Raw genomic sequence first — 20,417 nt, 5'->3', positions numbered from 1 at the left:
GACCTCTTTGTACCGAAAAAAATTAGACTTGTAACTATCCTTTTTACCATTTTGGGATAAGGGTATTGAGTCCGCTGAGTGTGGGCGAAATAGAGGCGATCAAAAGTCCATTTAGTTGAGTCATTGACGTATGTATGGAATTTTCAACTATGGAATTTGAGAAGGTAGAACACTAGAACTGTGAGTATTTTAAGGGAAATAACGTGTTTGTTAATTTATTTGGAACCTTGATCGGAGGGAGGGTGATGTTTGCAATAATGAATGAAAAATTGAAATTATCCCATAAAATTGATGTTTAAACCATAGCCCATCCACACTGGAACAAGCTAGATGGATGTTTCATGAAACAAATTTTTTTTTGAAGTTTTGGAGTACGCTGCATTGGAATTATTTATTTACTTTATTGGTAAATTGATTTTTTGGCTTTGGGATGGCACAAATTCTATAACCGGTGCCCCCAAGTACCAACTCCAGCCCAGGTCACTAAAAGTCTAAAACACGAGCTTCTTTCTGGGCGGGAAACCATTATAGGGTTTCAAAAAGGCGATTGAACCCTCGAAGCCATTATCGATCACCATAAGTTCACAGAGACCTTGCGATCAACTCTAACAATGGCGGGAAGGGCATCGAGCCATGATCAAAGGCTTCTTCCCACAATGGATAGAGATGCCATTAACGAGATTACGCACAATTGGAGCGGTTTCTGCATCGTTACAGAGAAGCTCCTCCAAGATAAGAACGATCCATTCAAGGAGTCGGAGTTTGTTGCGTTTGTAAGTGCTCTATCCAAGCACGGTTTATCATCTCTGGTCCAGGATTACTTTCTTCAAGCTCTCGAGGTATGCAGTATGACCTAGGCAATGTAGTTTGCAGATGGTTTTATTTATTATTTAGGTTCGCGAATTCGTGGCTTTCCTTCCTCAGTGTCTGGAATTTTAACATATTTTTAGATCACTTGTCAATTCATCTGTTTTGGGAATTACAGCGAGTCACACAAATATACAAGAAAAATTCGTTCATTTTACAACTTTACAATATTATGGGGTTTCATTTATTATTCAATAAGAATTGAACATCAAAATTTGCAGCATGCACGCCGACAATCAATTATATTTTATTTTATTTTACATTTTTATGACCGTTTGACGTTTTGTTTTCTTTTCCTCGGTGCTACATAGCATATTGAATTTTATCAATTTTCTTGGTGCACAACGGGATCAAGTTTCTTAAGCGATTCAAACTGCTGCTTTTTTGTTCAAACACTTTATAGTAGTAGCACCGAATTCGTGTCAATCGCCTCAATATTTCATTTATGTTTCATGTCTTCTCTCAAGGGACGCAGTTCTTATGCTTCCAAATCAACATTGCAATTGCAGGAAACATTTAGGACAAATAGCGTGGCTAAGTTTTGGAGGCATTTTGATGCATACAGTGATTTTGTGGTGCGTGAGACAAACGTCGCCACTGTAAGTATAGGAAATAGGATAACCATCATACAAATAGCATGGAATGATATCAGTTATTGATAATCTGTTGGATTGTTTGTTTGCTTCAAAATAACGAGAAATTTGAGCAGGCATGGTATAACATGGAAGTATTTGGATACCTCCATTAAGGCTGAAGTGCTTATTAATACTCGATTTGAACTTTGCTTACCAGTGGATACCTTTTGTCCTGATTGATATGATATGTTAATTGCAAAACCCATCTAGAACATCAATTACCGATCTGCTTTTAATTACTTAGAAACATGCTAAGCTCACAAATTATATGACAAACATCATATGGCTGGGTCACATGTTGCCGTGTGGCCTTTGCTGGTGGACTAGATCTGTTGAAGTGCTATTGAAAATGAAATTCGCCTTAAGACTTTGGACTGCTGGTGACGCAAGTTACTCTATATGGCCTTATCCTGTATGAACATGAAAATGTACCATCTTGGATCATGAAGATGCGATTCTTTTCTCTCTATTGCATTTTTTTTCTGTTTCTGTTGCAGCCCTAATGATTTGTTTCTTCTCATACTTCTACTTTGAAAATAGCAGAAATTTCAGCTCTTATAATTTGTCTGAATCCTGTGCATACTATGGCACAATATGATGGATAAAGAGCTAGATCTCACACGAACAATAGAAACATTTCCTACAAATCTAAATGTACAAAAGTTATTCTTATACACATATGTGAAGTGGTATTTGGTTTGATGCTTTGGTCTGGATTGCTCTTTAGGGTACTCTTGACAAACGGTGACCTTACTCTATGTTCAGTGGATCCTTTGAGATATGAACTTGAATATTTTGAGTTGTTCTTGTACCAAGTTATGTTGTGTGTTTTCACAATTTTATTTTTTCCTGATCAAAATTTTATGGTACTTGATCCAGGATGATTGGGTACGAGAAGCTCTACACGAATCATTGGAAGAAATTTCCTCAGAGAAACTGTTTCAGGAGAAGTGCCTGTCCTTTTTATTACGTGCCCTTCAAGCTCCCCAAGGCAGTAAAGGCAGACAGGCCAAGGCATCAGACTCGAAAAGCACAACTGTAGACCTTCTCTCTAGATATCATTTGATGGTGGCCTCCATTTTGTTGACGATGCTTCCTCGTTACTTTCCTGGTATGTGAATTACATACCTCTATTTATGTTGCAACTTCTCATAAATGTTTGACTATAGCATGCCTTAAGGTTGAATCAGTTTTTGAATAGCAGGTCTTCCCTCGCTTTCTTCTCTTCAAATGCCGGTTCTCACCATTATCCATATATTTTTTCTATTTGTGATTGGTATCGTATGAACTTGTGAAAAATGAATATATTAGTAATCATTTCCTTTCGTTTAGGTGTCAAAAACCACGAGGGCCTTGTCATGAGCTCATATAATCTGACCTCTATTTACACATTTCTACAAGAGACTATTCAAAGCCGAGAACCTACCGAGACATGGGCTCCAGAATTTGAGTTTCCATATGTTGTCTACGACCCAGGCTGCCTCCCTGGAAGTGCCCTTCTCAGAACAGGGCATCGGGTCAGCAATAGCAGAGCTGGGCTAGGATAACGCTCCTGGGCCTATCGGTTCCCCAGTGGCACTGTTCAACTAGTTCTAGGACTCCCAAGCCCCAAATATCGTGGGCTTCTTTGATGAATTTTACCATTGTGGAAGCATTCCATAGGGAATGAAGGCCACTTCCATTGCCTTGATTCCTAAGATTGAAGTGGCTGCTTCAGCTCATGAGCCTGTTAAACATCACTTATAAGAAACTTGCCATGGTCCTAGCTACAGCACTTAGAAGGTTGCTTGCCTCTTTTATTTCACCTAACTAGGGTGCCTTTGTTAAAGGTTGCAAAATCTTTTAAGGTGTTCTAATTGCTCATGAGTGCGTCCACCATAGATTTCAGACTAAGAACCCTGGCTTGATGCCCAAATTGTATTGGGAGAAAGCCTACCACCATGTGATTGACATTTTTTAGACCAGGTATCCTCGCCGTCCTTTTCAGTCCTTACCGATGGCAGTGCCCAAAGGCCTTACAAGCCATGAGGGTCTTCACCAAGTGGACCCCTCCATCCTTTCCTCTTCGTTATTTTCACTGACTTTTTCAGCAAAGCCATTTCCAACTGATTTGACAACAATATCTTGCAAGTCTTCAAGTTTTTGGCAAAGGTCCTCCCATCTCAGACTTACAGTATGCAGATGACACTTAAGTGTTTTTACGAGCCTACCTCCACAAATGACCAGCTATGATTATTTCTTCATTTCTTTGAACTTGCCTTGTGAAGTGTTTCAGTCTCAAAGCTACCCAAAAGAATAGGATGTAGAGTGGACTCTCTATCTGGTCAGTATCTTGGGCTGCCCTTGTGTATTGGTAGATCAAGAAAATACAAATGGGATGGGGTCATGGAAAGATTCAAGAGGCGCTTGGCCTCTTGGAAAGGCCAATTCCGGTCTTTAGGGGCTAGAGCCACCTTGCTCAAAGCTACACTCTCAGGCATCCTTGTTTTCCACCTGGCTCTCTTTCATATGCCAACGTCAACTTTTAACAGGCTTGAACAAGTTATGAGGGAATTCCTGTTATCGGCACTGGGGATAACCACAACTATCATCTTGTCATTTGGGAAAAAGTTTGCGAATTGAAAGGCTCTAGATGGCCTGGGCATCAGATCTTTAAAAGATGTGAACAACGATTTGCTGGGTAAATGATTGTGGTGTTTCACCGTCCAAGAGAACCAACTATGGAGGTAGGAGGTTAGTCATCCAACAAAAGTATGGCCTCAATAATTCTGGACGGCTCCCTAAAGTTGTAAACTTTCTTATGTTGGGAGTGTGAAAAGAAATTGTCTCAGCTTATATTCCTTTTGCTCTAAATTTTCAATTGCTGCCCAAAACTGGAAGCAAGGTGTGTATGGGAAGGACGAATTGCTGGTTGATGCCTGCCTTGAGATCATTTCCAACCTGTTCCTCCTAGCCATGGATTGAACTAGTAAGGTCTCAGACTCCCTGGAACTTTTAGCAGGCAGGCAGGTTTGGTCCCCTAGATTCAAATGGGACCTTTTGGATGTAGAGCCGCAATTCAAGTCCCTTCTTTCTTCTCTTGAAGCATTTTTCACCCTGGTTGGGAGTGGGATTGGCTGCTTTGAGTTCCCAATTCATTTGGTATCTTTTCAGTATGGTATTTCTACCATGAAATCAGGGGGGTCAGCCCCACTCAGTCGGTTGCTAGCATGGCCTGGATCTTACCTTCCCTCCTAAAATGCAAATTTTTAACTAGTTTACCATTTACTAAAAAATTACAGTTGACAAACAAAAAATCGAGGTATACCGATACATTCGTTGCAAAAGCAAGGAATTTGATAACCGAAGTATTTCTCAAAGTTACAAAAAATGGATCCAAACATCACCTAGGTAGATTAGATTTAGTTTTGGAGTTTTTTAATCCTATTAGAGGGTGTTTTTGAATATTTTAGCACAAGAAAACATTTTTAAAGGTGGGGCTTTGGAGTTCGAGCAATCAAAGTTAGTGCAAAACTTTATTTTTTAGATTGCTTGTTTTATTTTGAGATGTCTTCTTCAGGATCTAGTCGAAGTGGAGATCCAGCTTGAAAATATGGATATAACCCGAATCCAAATGATAAAAAATGCATTAGATGCAATTATTGTGAAAAAGATACAAAAGGCGGCATAGTCGGTTTAAGAAACATCTTGTCGGTATCAAGGGGGATGTTGCCCATTGTAAAAATGTTCTCGAAGCTATTAGAGAGGAGATTAAACAATATATGAGTTTTGTAAAATAAAAACAGGAACAAAATCTTTGTCATTTGAATGGATTTATTTTTGGTTCTTTTAGAAGAAGTGATCCGGGATGGAAGTATGGTCATAACCTGAAACCAAACGATAAAATTGTATTAGGTGTAATTTTTGTGAAAAAGATACCAATGTGGGTATTAACCGATTCAAGAAACATCTTGCCGATATTAAAGAGAATGTTGCTTCTTGTAAAAAAGTTCTTGAAGCTATTCGCGATGAGATTAGACGATTTTGAATTTAGAAGAACCAAAAAAGGATAAAAATGAGCATTGTTCTATGGAAATATCTTCTCAAGATTCTTCTAGAAGTGGTTACTCGAAGTATGGTTATAACCCGAATCCGAATGGCAAAAATCATATTAAATAGATTTATTGTGGAAAAAATACTAATGGAAGTATTTACCTATTCAAAAAACACCTTACCGGTATTAATGGGGATGTTGCCCCATGTAAAAATGTTCCTAAGGCTACCAGGGAGGAGATTATACAATATTTAAGTTCAGGGAAGCACAAAAAAATCGAAAAGGGTAGAGCAGCCAAGACTCCTAGGGCCTCATCTGCATATAGTAAGAGGGAGGTAGAAGAAGAGGAGGAAGATACAGATTCAGAAGAAACAGAGGAGGACGAGTGTTATATCGAAAAGAGAGATGACTCTGATGATGAAGGCCTCGAATTTGATGCAATGATGAGGCTTACACTATTCTGCCTGATGATAATGACTGAAAAATGAAGAGTTGAAGACGCTCGAGTGCTTGACTGTTGGTGTTGAGTGTTGACTGTTGAGTATTGACTATTGTGTTCTGGACTGTATATTTTCTGAATTTTTGTATATTTTCTTTTTCTTATTTTTACTTATACTTTCTAGTTTCTACTATCTAAGTTTTGTGTGCATCAGACTATCAATGTATATTTGTATGGTTTTATTGTTTTAGCATTGTATGAAAATATGGATTATGGTCATCTCTTCTTGACTTCTATCTACTTATTTTTTTCAACTAGGCCGCCCACGTTTTGGGCAGCCTGGACCCCCACGTGTCACGTAGCGCTTTTTGAAATACTGAGAAACTTAGTGGAAAGAATTCAAAGGTCTCAATTCCTTAGACTTTCTGTTATATTAGGGGGCTATTGTGAGGACAAACCAGATCCTTCCAACTACATGCTCCCACTGGGATCCTCCAGGGCCAGGTTGCATGAAGCTCAACTTCGATGGATGCTTCCTTGATAACCTTGGCCTTGCTGGGATTGGGGGTGCTTGCAAGGATAGCCAAGGATCCTTCATCTTGTCTTTTTCACTGCGATCAGTGTCGCCACCTTGACAAACGCTAAAGCCTCTGCACACCTCACAAGTCTCAAGCTATTTGACTTTGGTTGGGGTTCTGCCGTTTTGGTTAAGGGGGACTCCAAAAACATTATGAACTGGGCTAACTGGTTCATCCGTGGAGGCTTGACCAAGTGTTCATATAGATTTTTCGTCTCAGAACACCATCAACATTACATTTCGACATGTGTGGTGAGAACGCAATGCCCCTGTAGATTGCCTGGTCAGAGAGGGGGCGATTAGCGAGAGCCTTGTCACTTCTCTCCCCTACCTCAGCCTATCCAAGTTGCCCTTCTTTTTGTCTTCTCAAGAGTTTTACATCCCTGACAGATTTCCTGGGGCCATTTTGTACGTCCTTTTATGGACACCAATTTCCTATGGCCTCATTCTGTTATGGTTGGCCACTGTAGGACCTTAGACAATTTCTTTTGTGCACAATCTTAAGAGCCATTTAACTATTATTATACAGGCAACTTTATCTAAGAAGAATAATGTAGTTTTGAACTCTTTATCATGTTTGGATGTAATGCGTGTACTCGTAAATTATTAAAATAGTTAACTCATTTCTTCAATTACTCATGGTGAAGCATATACTATAAGATTTAGACATGTGTGTTTCCTCTGTTGTACATGTATTTGTCCTTATTTTCCTGTTGAATTATAGCATTTCTCTTTATTAAAATCACTATTGCTTATGGCAAACTTTCAAGTTTGATTTCCTTTGTGCCTTTTTAATGAAATCCTGATTGTAGAAGATATTAGTGTTTGATTGTTAAGATTTTACAAGAGTTTCTAGTTCAAATTAAGACATAGTTACCGAGATCTCTGAACCAAGGCATCAATCCCGCTCTAGAAGCTTGCTTCTGTTCTCCATGGAGGGGGATCTCACTCCTCTGCAAATTTTGAACTTTAGGATCTCAATCCTTCCTATTAGGTATCAAGATCCTAAGTTACACGAGAGTTGGGACACAAATTCCTCGCATCATGTATGGGGGGTTCATTGGCAAACTAAACTAAGATTCAACCAATGTGGAATCAAGATTACCTTAATGGTCGACTCTATTGCCCCTTGGGCCTTCTTTAATAGGTCACAAGCTCCAACCTTGAGCTTCAACATAATGTTGAGTAACAACTATTTTGCATAATTGATTAACATTTTTAAGTATTTTAGTTGCATGTTTTGTTCGCACATAATTTTCGCTAGTGATGGCCTATACTATCCCTTTTGAGCTTAACTTAATACTTATCTTAATACTTTGTATTGAACAAGAAGGATGACCATGATCGTTGTTACATTACATAAAGTCATAGACTGCACTTAAAGAGTGGAAAAATCAAAATTTAATATAATGATTTCATTCTCTTAATTTTTTATAAACTTTCAATTTCTTTAAAATTTTTATTACTAAATTAAAACATGATCTACACTCAAAGGAGTACAAAAATAATAAATTACTATAGAATGATAGGGTTTCTTACATTTTTAATAAAAATTTGAAACTTAAAAAATTAATTAGTATATATAATATCATATGGCCTTCACTCCCGACTTAGGGAACCTAGTTAAGTGCAGTCAAGGACCTCGTTTTTTAACCTGATGGAGCTCAATCTTGTAGAACTTATCATTAAATCTGTGGAAGGTAGGATCAAGCTCCCCAAGTTATTGGGATCTCGATCCCAAAATTTTGGGGTGTAGCGACGATGATGCTGCACCTAGGGACCTTCTAATCTTTCACGATCCCATGCTTCCGATCCCATTCTTGAACCAGTCCCAATGCTGATCCCAATCCTGATAATTATGAATTAAATTTTTATGTTTCAATTTGTACATTGCTTGCGTGTGACTACTTCAGCTATTGTTCCTTTTATTATATCATTATTGCTTATGAGGAAATTCTGTCATTTGATTCGTAAGTGTTTTACAAGAGTTTGTAAATGTCTTTATCTTTCGTTCTGTCAGAGATACTTCGATTGTACTTCAAGGAAAGATTGGAGGAGTTAAGTCTAGTGATGAGTGAACAAAATGAGGATGGAGACAAACTACTATTTCCAGATAAGAACAGAACAGAGAGCAATTATAAGCACTTCTATTCTGCCATTGATGAAATGGATCATGAAAGTCATCATGAGACGGTACTTTTTGAAAGCAAACTGGTTGGGAAAGCTTGGATTTCGAAAGTTGGTAAGGTTGTTCAGGATCTCAGAAGCCTTGGATTTATATCCATGACGGAAGATGCCTATTCTTGTGCTATATTCTTGCTTTTAAAAGTGAGTACATACTCTTTTGTTTCGTTTATACTTTCTATCTTACATCTCCATGCCTGTGGTTGATGTGTAACCCGATATATACTTTCTTAAGAAAATGTCTTCCATTATTTATCTTTTGAATGGGTAGTATATCATATTATGAAGCCGAAGGTATAGTATTGGCTACTCATGTATTTTTTACATCCAAATGACAGAGAAAAGTTGAAATTTTGGCTGGAGATGATTATCGAACTCCAGTATTAGACTCCATCAAAGAGTGGATTCAGGTAATGGTTGGATATAGTTTCCTGACAGTACCATTTGTCTGTTGTATTGTTCCTAGTTTAAGGTTATGGATTTTCTTGTCTCATTTCAGATATCCTTCATTTGCATTGTATTTTGTTTACTTGCTTTCTTGTCTAGGTTATTTTAACACGTGATCGTAATGTCATTTTTGTACGCAGGCTGTTCCTCTACAGTTTCTATCAGCTCTTCTTTCATATTTGGGGGATTCAATTGGCCATGAAAAGGGTTCATCTGGTTACATTTCGCCCCTGGCTTCTTGTCCTCCATTGGATTTCGGGCAAGAAAGCCCTTCTGAAGGGCTCATCAGATGGAAGTTGCGCCTTGAATATTTCGCCTATGAGACGTTGCAAGATCTAAGGATTGACAAACTTTTTGAAATCATTGTGGATTACCCTGATAGGTGGAGTGCTATTTCTCTGTGCCCTTTCCTGTTTAAGTTTGTTTTGTTTATCTTATACCAGTAAGCTTGCGTTCTACTTGCTTTCTTATCTACATCCTAGGTCATTTCATTGCAACTGCTAAATTGGGCAACTCATTGATTCTTGATGTAAGTGTGAGCCACTTAACTGAATTTCTAAGGAAAGCATCTTTTCTGCATAAACAAAGAAAATGCTATATTGCTGCTTGAGCTGTGTATGATGCCAGTGAGCGGGACTAGCTTGCTGTAATTATATTTGGATGGTCATAAACTCATGATTCATGAAGCATTTATGGACATTTGCAGACGTGCGATCATGTATGTTATCTCTGTGTGCTTTTGTGTGACGTACGCATGTTTTTTGCATGTCCACTCTGAATATATTTTCTATAACATTTGTTCATATGCAAGCCCGCCCTGTGCAAGCCTACAGGGAACCAGTGTTTCCGAGCCTGCATTCACTTATCTCTTTTTGTATACATCATTCCATTTGTTCTTCTTATTTTTAGATGAGTCTCAGTTATATGTTTTTGGTATAAAATTTTCTGACCTGAATGTGTATCACGAGCAGCTGTCCTGCAATTGAAGACTTGAAGCACTGTCTTGAAAATACTGGACAACATTCAAAGCTTGTTGATTCATTTATTTCTGCCCTAAGATATCGACTGCTAACAGCTGGTGCTTCGACAAATGACATTTTGCACCAATATGTATCAACTATCAAAGCACTGCGAACAATTGATCCAACTGGTGTGTTCCTTGAAGCAGTGGGGGAGCCAATAAGGGACTATTTAAGAGGAAGAAAGGACACTATAAAATGCCTTGTGACCATGCTTACTGATGGTAGTGGTGGAAATTCTAGTGGACCAGGAAGTACTGGAGATAGCCTCCTTGAAGAATTGATTAGGGATGCAGGAGAGCAGGAGACTAGCATTTATGATGATGAATTTGACTCTGAGGACAAGCAAGCGTGGTCTACTGCTCAGAGGTGTCGTTCTTAGATGGTTGATGCGTTGAAGATATACTCTTGACTTATCATTCAGACAAAGGATATACTTTATTCTGAGTCTTGAAGAATGTTTTAATTCTGGAGAATGTCTTTTCGTATTATTTTGAACTTTTAATTGATTGTTTGTTTTTTGGAGCTAACTTACTTTGAAATGCCCTATCATGTTTATTTTGTTTGTAATTTTGTATCAGCTGGGAACCTGACCCAATAGATGCGGATCCATTAAAGGGAAGCAGGAACAGAAGGAAGATTGACATTCTTGGAATGATTGTCAACATAATTGGCTCAAAAGATCAGCTTGTAAATGAGTATCGTGTTATGCTGGCTGAAAAGCTGCTGAACAAATCTGACTATGAAATTGACTCAGAAATTCGTACTCTAGAACTCCTTAAGGTATGCTTCGCTGTGAAATATCTATAGGAGTTTTATTTATTTATTTTTGTAATTCATACTTAGATAACTACCATGAATTTTCATGGTTCTCATGTTTCCATATTAGCAACTGGAGGCTACATTGGTATTCTTCATACTATAGCTGGTATTATTGAATTGCATGTTTGTTTTTATTCCTAGATACATTTTGGAGAGAGCAGCATGCAAAGGTGTGAAATTATGCTGAATGACCTGATTGACTCCAAGCGAACAAACGCCAATATTAAGGCGAGTTTGACACAGCTATCTCAGAAAGGTCTTTCACCAGTCACAGAGCTTATGTCCTGGCAATGTTGCTGTTCTCTAATTATTTTCAAATAGGCATTTCGCAATAGAACATCTTGGCTTCATTTTATTGTTGGGGGATATAATTCGTTTGCTTTGTGTGCATGTAGGAATTGATCAAGGAGATAATGAACTGTTACTTGATCATCTTGATGCTACCATAATATCTTCGAATTTCTGGCCTCCATTTCAGGTAATAGGTTGTGTTTCTTACCAACAGGTCTAAGATTTAGATGAATCTTTGATTCTAGTATGCTACAGTGTGTGGTTTCTTGTTTGTATTTCGTCCATTAATAGTGTGTGAATTCTATCTAATATATTGGATAAAGGAATAAGTGCAGTGCATTGCATATTTACATTGCTTGCATATCTGTTTGTTATGTCTGTTTTTTGTGCATAGCCATCACACAGGACGTTTGCACAATCATACCCATTTGTTGTAAAATGTTCAACACTATTGTTGTTTGTTTGGAGACTCCATGACTATGCCTCTTTGTGTTTGTGTGTGTTTGTTTGTGTGCGTTTGTTTGTGTGTGCAGGGTTCTCCCAGAAATGCTTTCTTGAAGTATCATATCTGTACTAACATGATTCTTTTGGGTAAATGGCATTAGCGATTCACTTTCGCTTCTTCATGCATGAGGCATTCTTCTTTTGCTTAGTTACAAATATTTTATTGCTTTGTGATTGACCTTGGAAATTTTCAGGCAGAATCTGTCAATATTCCTGCAGCAATGGACAAATTGCTTGATGATTACGCAAAGAGATTCCATGAAATCAAAACTCCCCGAAAACTTCTATGGAAGAAAAATCTGGGGACTGTCAAGGTTAAAAAACTTAAGCATGTGTATGGCCTTTCCCTAATTTGTTTATCAAAAATCCATTCTGCTGCTGGGCATGCAAATTGCCTCTGAAATCTCCAATTTACACTTTCATACTTTTAGGCAGCTTATGGTATTTTTATTTTTCCATGACAGTTAGAACTGCAGTTCGAAGATCGTTCCCTCCAATTCAATGTGGCTCCAGTTCATGCGGCAATTATAATGCATTTCCAAGAACAAACACGGTTCGAACAAATCTAACATGGAAAATTTTAAGCATTGAATTCTAGTGTATGTTCCTCCTATTCACCGTTTCTGGAGGATGTTTTCAATAACTCAATGTCTTTGAGATGCCTTTCAAAGTTCTTTAAAATTTTGGCAATTTGGATCGCGAATCGCCGATCCAGATTGGGAATCAGTCTGGATCAAACCAGTTCTGCAAAGATATAGGTTCAACCCTTCCTCCACACACAACCCCCCCCCCCCCCCAAAAAAAAAAAAAAAAAAACAAAATTTCATTTTTTTCCTTTTCTTTAAGCTTATTTTATGTAAATCTCTCACCCCATAAAGCCCTATTTAATTTTTATTTTACTTATTAATTTTTAATATTTTTCTGAATTGTCGATTCGGATCGATCCAACAATGTGACATGGATATGTGGTGTAGGTGATCTGCTCCACTGATTGGTTTTGAAGCATTGCTTTCAATATAATAATATTTCTTAAGAATATACTATATTATTCACCTATTCTGGACCATTTGTCTCTTATCATCATAGTAAGCCTGCAAAGCTCTCTTTCAAATGATGTTGCCTTAACGATGATCTTTATTCTCTTCCTCTAATCACAGTTGGACTTCTAAGAACCTTGCCGTTGCTGTTGGGGTGCCTGTGGATACTCTTAATAGAAGGATAAGTTTTTGGATAAGCAAGGTTTGATTCAGAATTTCTTCCATTATGATGGTTTCTTGACTTGATCCTTCCTATGCGATTCATTTGTTTCAATTTCAGGGTTGGCTTGATTACATATTGAGAATTGTGATTGTCAATTCTCTCTTCACTGAATTACCACTGAACTCTTTCCACAATTAATCAGGGTTCCTGACTTGTTCTTTGTCAATTTAATATTATTCTCTGAAACAGCTGTATTGTACCCAATTTTTCACTAGAAAAGTTCTCACAAATATCAATTGCCATGATCTTCTGAATATTATTTGCTTATTTGTTTTCAATTTGCATTTATGATGTTGGGCTTTTTCCCAGGCATGCTGCCAAAAGCATTGGATACTTTAGAATGGAACAATTGTATCATCTTGCACTACCTTGGTGCTGACTTTGATTTTTGTTTGTTGGTCTAAGGGTGTCATAGTGGAGTCAGTAGGATCAGAATGCGACGATCATGTATTTACTCTTCTTGAAGATGTCAGTGATGCAAACAGGAATATCATCAACAGTGGGAGCTGTGAGGGGCTTCTTGCTGCTGATGAGGAGGGTGAGAGATCGATGGCTTCTGTTGAGGATCAACTCCAGAAAGAAATGACCATTTATGAGGTTTGCATTCTTAGTGCTACCTTGGACAGTAAAGCATCATTTATAGCTTACTTCATAATCCTGCATGGCTAATTATATTATATTTGTGAGTCATACAATTCCAACTTCCATTTCTTCGTGGGCTTCCATATTTTGCCATCAACCAAGTATTGTTTGCCTTCATTTGTGTGTGTGTGTATATTGTCATCATCATCTGAGCCTTCTCCCAACTATTTGGAATCAGCTACACCAATCTCGTTCCGCCATACCCCCCTGTCAAGGGCCATACCCTCAGTCAAACCATAAGTCACCATATCTTTTTTCATTACTTCTATCTATATCTTTTGGGGCCTTCTTCTTGCCCTTTTAGAGCCTTCCACTTGAACCAAATCACCCATCCTAACCGGTGTTGTTCTATGTCGACGCTGCATATGATCAGACCACTAAGTCTACTTTCATCATTTTATCGCATATTGGTACTACCCCTAAGTTCCCTCAAAAGTATTATGGATTTCACATTTCAGAGTTACCATTCATTGGAAAGTATAGTTCCTAGATCTTGAAGTAGACCGATTCTCATGTAGTTGCTCTTTTATGAACCCTGTATCAATCTTTGTTTTCTTTTTGGTGTTGAGCAACCCGAACCCTTGGATTAATGAAAGAGAAAGATAAATTCTGATTATACATGAATGTGGCATGGCCACTCTCCTTTTTTTTTTTTGCCTTTTTTTTACTTGTATCACTCTTTTATCATAGAAAGGCATATTAACAAACCATTGGCATCACAGAGAACCACATTACCATCAAATAATTTGGACATGATAAAGTTTCATATGTGAATTTAGTTAATCTGTTATTTGCTAATCATTACAACTTTGATCCATGAGAACCTTTAGATATTACGAGAATTCTGTGGATTTCACTTTTTAATATATCGCAATGATCTTACAAATGTTTTTGTTGGATGTAGAAATTTATTATTGGAATGCTGACAAACTTTGGCACTATGCCATTGGATCGAATCCACAACACGCTAAAGGTATTTGCAAGATTATCTTTAAGCGTTGGGACCCTTTTATGGATACTATTTTCTCTAATTTTTTTTGGCAGATATTATCTTGTAAGACTGGGGTTGTAAGACTGGGGATACATGTCATTCTTCATGTAACATATTCTGCATTCTTGTGTGGCAGATGTTCTGTGGCACTGACCTTCATTACGACAAGTCTCTCCAACAGCTGCAGAGCTTCCTGTCTGGTCTAATTTCTGAAGAGAAATTAGAATTCAGAGATGGACAATACATGCTGAGGAGGTAGTCATACTCATCAGAGCATGTTTATGTGCGAAATGCTCAAGGAACCATGACTCAGGTGATTTCTTTGCTTCGATATTATATTATTGCTTTTAGTTCTGCCGAGTGTGCTGTGGCATGTTCAATTTATGTCTGGGAAAGCAAACTACTAAAAATTCAACCATCTAAATGAAGGTAAAGATCAAATATAGCCACATATCCTTTTATTCAAAGATTGGATTTTATACATATGAAAATCATGGATATTATGCCCATAAAAAATTGGTGGACAACAATTGGGCATGCAACAAGTAATGTTGGCTATGGATACCCAATGATATGAGCAATTTGGCCTTTTTATAAAATGGTGTGGTTACTGTTTCTCAGTTTGGATTTTGACCTCCTATCTGAAAACAAAAGGGAAAGGCCCCTGATTTAAATGTTCTGATAAAAGGGATTGTTTGTACACCATATCATGTGTACCAAATGTAGTCTTAAGTCTCAACCATTCTATCTATATATTGGCATGATAAGTTCTATTATGTGAACATTGCTCAAATGGATGAACAGTTTATCTCAACTGTACTAGTATGGTACTAGTATGGTAGACACCCGTACTGAATAACCAAATGAGCTCATCTTTTGGGCAGCCCGAACAAAGAGTGTGGAAGTTTTCGACTTGTATGAAGGAAAACAGCTTATTAAGATTACAGAAGATTTGAAGTTTGGGACTCTGAACAGCTACCCCCTCTCACTGGATTTCCCAAATTTTTGGCTTCATCTAAGGTTTCATCACATAGCCGTGTGGATCAATGATAGCTTCCTCATTTTTGAAGAAACAAAATATTCCAATTCTCATATGTGGACTTCGGGTAGTTTACTTTGTTTTGTAACTTTTTGAACTATTGTGATATTCTGCTTTATAGTAAGCTGCATACCGAAAGCCCACTGTAAAAGGTTTATTTGATACTGTAAAATCCTTCAATTGATCATCTCGACTTTAAGATGTGTGGATATGAAAAAAAAAAAATTATCAAGTCCTCAAAATGGTGCATGTCATTATCGCATTATGTGACCTTTCATTTTCAATATTTTCAAGTTTTTATAAATATGTTAGATCTGCCCTATTTCTAAACTTTTAAATTTCATCGTTAGGGGTAAAAATATATTTTCAGTCACCACAGGGGTTTCCGTTACTTGAACTACACCCTTTCGAACAGTTTGGAGGTGCATCTTATTTTGATTATTTAATGTTGGTACCTTATACAAATCACACCCATATATGAAAAAGTTTATATATGGTTTCAACTTTATCCTGTAGAAGTAAGGTGCACCTCAAAAACTATGCCGAAAGATGTATTTGCATGTATGGTTTTGGAAATGTTGTGGTGTTGCACTTTAGAACCCCATTGGAAAAACGTAGATCTGGCGTAAATCCATTTCTAACCATACCATAGAATTGGAAGCTCCAAAAATGATGCAGGATTCAACGCATTTATGAAGACTTGGCATGGACGGTTGTGCTGCGAGACGAACAATTTTTAGGGCCTGAAATCAACATTTTTTCTCTTCTAATCCTTATTCATTGTGGTGGAGGTGAGGGATATACATAAATTTGATGCCGGGACTGATTTTTCTGGTGAGATTTAATCTGCAACTATATGCATTGTGGCATTACTAAATACTGAGCTAGATCGTTCTCAATACAAGTTTAATTTGGTCTTTTCCTTAAATCAACATCATATGTGATCCTACGATCATTATAATTGCTAAGCGGGAGGTATGTATAAGGGATCCATCTTAAATAATCAAAGGAAGATGCACCATTAAACTCGGTCAAAAGCTGCAATTTTAATGTTGGAAACCTTAGGACGACGTAAAATTCTTCCTTCAACAATAATTATAAAATTGTATGTTTCAAATTGGTGTACATTAAATCAAACGTATCTATAAACATTCGAAAATCTTAAAAATAGATGGACCAGATAATATGTTGCAAGATGTATTATTTTTATAATATGAAAGCTATATATTTATCCATAAATCTCGAGGAGATGATCAATTGGAGGGTATTCAAGTGGCAGAATCATGTTGACAATGTGTTTAAACTTTTTGATTTTTACGTCCTTATACCTTTCCTTTTTGTTATTTTTTTGGGGATTGTATACAATGAGATTGTCGATTTGCAAGTAGATGTCATATTGGATGGTTTGAGATATGTCATGAAAACCAAGAAATTTTTTTTAAAGTTTGAGTCTAATTAATGATACTCTTACAACCATTTAATTTGGAATTTGTCAAACAAGAGTAATTGTGACTTCTTGTGCTAAAAGCAAATGATCTCTTTGTGTGTGTGTATATATATATATATATATATATATATATATATATATGATTTTCATTTTCCACCAATAATCACAATCACAAAACGAACACCACTTTCCAAACAGGCCTATCTGAGAAAATCTCCGAAAGATGATCCTTTACCCCACTTTATTGGTATATGAATATATTATTATTTTATCTGTGTAAATAAATTCCTTTTTTCATTGAATTTTTTAGACGGACACACATTTTCTTGGCATGCCTTTTTGTTTTGGAATCACTGGTCTCAGTCTAATGTCTCGAATATTCTGTAAGGAAAAAGTGGCACCAAACAATCAAATTAGAGCCTATCTCAAAACTTTCATTGGAAGATGTTTTTATGCTCAAATATCATCAAATTGGTCACTTGACATCAAGATGCATGTACATGAAAAAAAAAAAAAAAATAGACTTCAAGTTTTGAAAATAGTGCATCAGTACATCTTGTAACGCATTGTTGAAGAGTTAAGTTTCAAAATTTTCATAGATACATTCGATATATATTATTTTTGAAACTTTAAATTTTATAACTAAAGATGAAAATATAATTTAAAATTATCACCAAATTTTTCAGTATTGAAACTATATTTTTCAAAACTTTTCGAAGGTGGGCTCTATAGAAACGGCATCCATTCTATAATAGGCGACCTCATACATCTGGGCCCCTTTTACCCGGTCCTAGGGCTGACATCATCTCCCCGTCTTGGTATTTTTGGGCAATTAGCGTTGATGGTGGGAGTTATAATTGCACTGGATTAAAGGAGAAGATAAGGACCCACTTTTTCCCAGCTCAGCTTCTTGGCCTCATCTCATCCGTCCACCTACGTCCGACGGCTATCATTGATTTAGTTCATGTCAAAGTTAAACACCCCTTTAGATAGGGAAGAACCAGCTTCTCTTTTGCCCCCAAGCTAGCACAAGGCAATAGCGTTTCTATTAAATGGTTGTTGAAATAAGAAGTGCTTTAATGACAATATTGGGTATTTTTATTTGAGAGAAAACTGAGATCGAGATGCCAGTTAAGTTGGGTTTTCTGTTTTTTGGCTTTTGCTAAAAATTGAGGATCAATGCCTTCACTGATGCGTTATGTGTCTGTTTGGATGCTGTTTTCTAAAGCCATAGTTTGTTTGGCTGAAGCAGTTGCTGATCTATTTACCCAGAGGCTTTAGAGAAAGGGTTTTACTTCTCTATTTCTCTAAAAAAATTTTGTAATAATTTTCTTCTGGAGATCCCAACTGGTTGCCATTTCTCGATGGTTGGGGGAGCCAAAGTCTTTTGCTTGATTTAATTTGCAGGTGAGATTTGGATCTAGAATCTTCTCAAGATAAACTTGATCTTTTATAAAATCCGTTATTGTATTATTTATTCAGTTTTTTTATTTTGAAAAATACATTAATTTTGGGTTGGGTCAAGGATAAGGGTCGTGATGGGCTTTGTTGGATTCCTACCCACTTTTTGTTTTTCTCTTGAGATAAGCTTGGGTCCAAAACCTGTCGGGGGGTGAGGTTGCAATTATTTTGGAAATAGAGGGTATTTCTTGAGGTCTTTAATATTTGTGATTAAGAGTGTTTGGTTGTTCTTTATTTTGAGTAGAGGGGGTGGATAAGAAAGCATATGGTCTCTCGGTTGCTGAAAGGGATGCGTCATAAATTTTAGGGGACCAGCGGTGTATGGTTATGTGGTGCATCATCAGGTTCTTCAGTTTTCCAGTAATGGAGATGTTGGGCGCTGGCGATTAAGCTTTCCAGCCCCTCAGTATCCGCACTGTCCATTTTCGAAATTGGACGGTGATGACCTTATGATGCAGGAAATACTAATGCCTCATACACCAGCGGTTTACTCTACCCTTTGAAGAGCTTTAAAAACTAGGTTGTCCCTTTCCTAAGTCTATGGGCAGAGTTGCTTTATAACAAATGTATTTATGATCTACCGTCCATTGACACATGGTTGAATCTCCACCATCCAGAGTCTTCCAAGCACTATGTACCTTGCCTTCTTCCCTTTTCTTGTATTAATGCTTTATCCTCTCCTTGTAACTCATCTTTGGGTTGTGTTCTTTATATTTTTGGATTTGTTTTCACGGGACTCTTCTAAAAGGGAAAATGCCATTTCAAATCATTGGGTTTTCCTTTTCCTTGGGTGTTTTTGAATTAGCCGTTTTGGTGATGAATTTTTCCATCTCTTGTTCTTTTAGATCTTGATATTTCTATTAAGCATTTTGGTGATGGGTTCTTCCATGTTTTGATATTTATTTCGTAATTTTCAGAGAGCTTAGGATGAGAACAGGAAATAGCTACCCCTTTAAATCAAAGGGATCTTGGAGCAACAATCGAAGAAATAGGAACTGCCTTCCATGTGAGTGGAATCTCATGTACTTGGAACCCCACCATCACAAAAACCATTTCAAGGCCAAGAAACCAACCAAGAAACACCACGACCTTCACTTTGAGGACACCCCAAGTGCTCCCCTCAACACAACTTCTTATATCATTAGAGCAAAGAACTGTGAAATCACACCACTTGTGTGTTCTCCTTCACCAATCTTTGATAGCTATGGCTCGATGAAAGGATTGCTTAAGGTTCGAGAGGCCGGCAAAGGAACTAGCGAAGCCGAGGGCTTGAAGCAAATTGAAGAGAAGGTGGAGAAGAGATTACTGTTTGATGAAGATGTTGATGCCGGGAGGCTTGAGCTATTGAGTTCTTGGCCTAACTCTTCTTGCTTGGGGCCCCGGATTCTCGCCATTAGAATCAGGGACCAGGATGATCAGATCGCTCATTTGGAGGCAGAGTGCGTGATGCTTAAGGAGAGGATGGTTTGTATGGAGGACGAGCTAGTGAGGTTGAAGAGGAGGACTAGGGTTTTGGAATTGGGTGCTGAAGTTAGGTTGTTGGATGTTTGCTCAGGTGGTGAAGCTTCATTTGCTTAGGGCTGCAGCTTGATTTACTTGATGCTTTTTGTCCCTGTAAATGTTGTATATTTGTACAAATTTCTTAGTCTTCATTAAGATTTAGATACCATTTGTTGCTTGAGAACTTAGTTTAATTGATCTTTTAAAACTTGAAAACTTAGAATTTGTGATTTATAGAAATGTATACATGGCACACGCT

At 37.4% G+C, this 20,417-nt stretch overlaps 2 protein-coding genes across 17 annotated transcripts; both read left to right on the top strand.

Annotated features, from left to right (window-relative positions):
• The first annotated feature begins 315 nt into the window (after positions 1–315).
• On the top strand, positions 316–15,992 carry APC2 (anaphase-promoting complex/cyclosome 2). 11 transcript variants are annotated; one of them, XM_088866183.1, is made up of 18 exons: positions 316–839; positions 1,377–1,466; positions 2,382–2,613; positions 8,572–8,879; positions 9,074–9,145; positions 9,323–9,564; positions 10,154–10,570; positions 10,783–10,984; positions 11,165–11,279; positions 11,419–11,501; positions 11,848–11,905; positions 12,013–12,132; positions 12,283–12,371; positions 12,976–13,057; positions 13,484–13,675; positions 14,625–14,693; positions 14,848–15,024; positions 15,596–15,992. In XM_088866183.1, exons 1-12 carry the CDS (start codon positions 612–614, stop codon positions 12,054–12,056), a joined length of 2,091 nt encoding a protein of 696 aa, XP_088722309.1. In that variant the 5' UTR covers positions 316–611; the 3' UTR covers positions 12,057–12,132; positions 12,283–12,371; positions 12,976–13,057; positions 13,484–13,675; positions 14,625–14,693; positions 14,848–15,024; positions 15,596–15,992. The 11 variants fall into 11 exon arrangements, with proteins under 11 accessions (XP_088722309.1, XP_088722311.1, XP_088722310.1 ...); XM_088866185.1 differs by having other exon boundaries at positions 12,283–12,417; XM_088866184.1 differs by having other exon boundaries at positions 12,013–12,152.
• A 1,968-nt stretch (positions 15,993–17,960) lies between these two features.
• On the top strand, positions 17,961–20,374 carry LOC148782659 (uncharacterized). Of its 6 annotated transcripts, XR_016055104.1 has the most exons (3): positions 18,212–18,604; positions 18,903–19,292; positions 19,576–20,374. XR_016055104.1 is itself a non-coding variant. In XM_088866190.1 (2 exons), exons 1-2 carry the CDS (start codon positions 19,253–19,255, stop codon positions 20,234–20,236), a joined length of 726 nt encoding a protein of 241 aa, XP_088722316.1. In that variant the 5' UTR covers positions 18,907–19,252; the 3' UTR covers positions 20,237–20,374. The 6 variants fall into 6 exon arrangements, 1 of the variants encoding a protein (XP_088722316.1); XR_016055103.1 differs by lacking the exon at positions 18,903–19,292 and having other exon boundaries at positions 17,961–18,604; XR_016055105.1 differs by lacking the exon at positions 18,903–19,292 and having other exon boundaries at positions 18,198–18,327; positions 19,576–19,709.
• Positions 20,375–20,417: the final 43 nt, after the last annotated feature.

The sequence above is a fragment of the Amborella trichopoda genome, chromosome 4, assembly GCF_054954075.1.
Source record: "Amborella trichopoda isolate Santa Cruz 75 chromosome 4, AtrichopodaSantaCruz75HAP2 v2.0, whole genome shotgun sequence".
NCBI classification, from domain to species: Eukaryota; Viridiplantae; Streptophyta; class Magnoliopsida; order Amborellales; family Amborellaceae; genus Amborella; species Amborella trichopoda.
The sequence above is the reverse complement of the archived record's forward strand: the minus strand, read 5'-3'. Positions and strand labels throughout refer to the sequence as shown.

Coding starts and splice junctions, on each gene's coding strand:
- APC2 (XM_006827255.4), top strand. CDS start 612: ATGGCGGGAAGGGCATCGAGCCATGATCAAAGGCTTCTTCCCACAATG. Junction 9,146..9,322: donor CCATCAAAGAGTGGATTCAG/GTAATGGTTGGA, acceptor TTTTGTACGCAG/GCTGTTCCTCTACAGTTTCT. Junction 9,565..10,153: donor ATTGTGGATTACCCTGATAG/GTGGAGTGCTAT, acceptor TATCACGAGCAG/CTGTCCTGCAATTGAAGACT.
- LOC148782659 (XM_088866190.1), top strand. CDS start 19,253: ATGGTTGAATCTCCACCATCCAGAGTCTTCCAAGCACTATGTACCTTG. Junction 19,318..19,575: donor TTGCCTTCTTCCCTTTTCTT/GTATTAATGCTT, acceptor CGTAATTTTCAG/AGAGCTTAGGATGAGAACAG.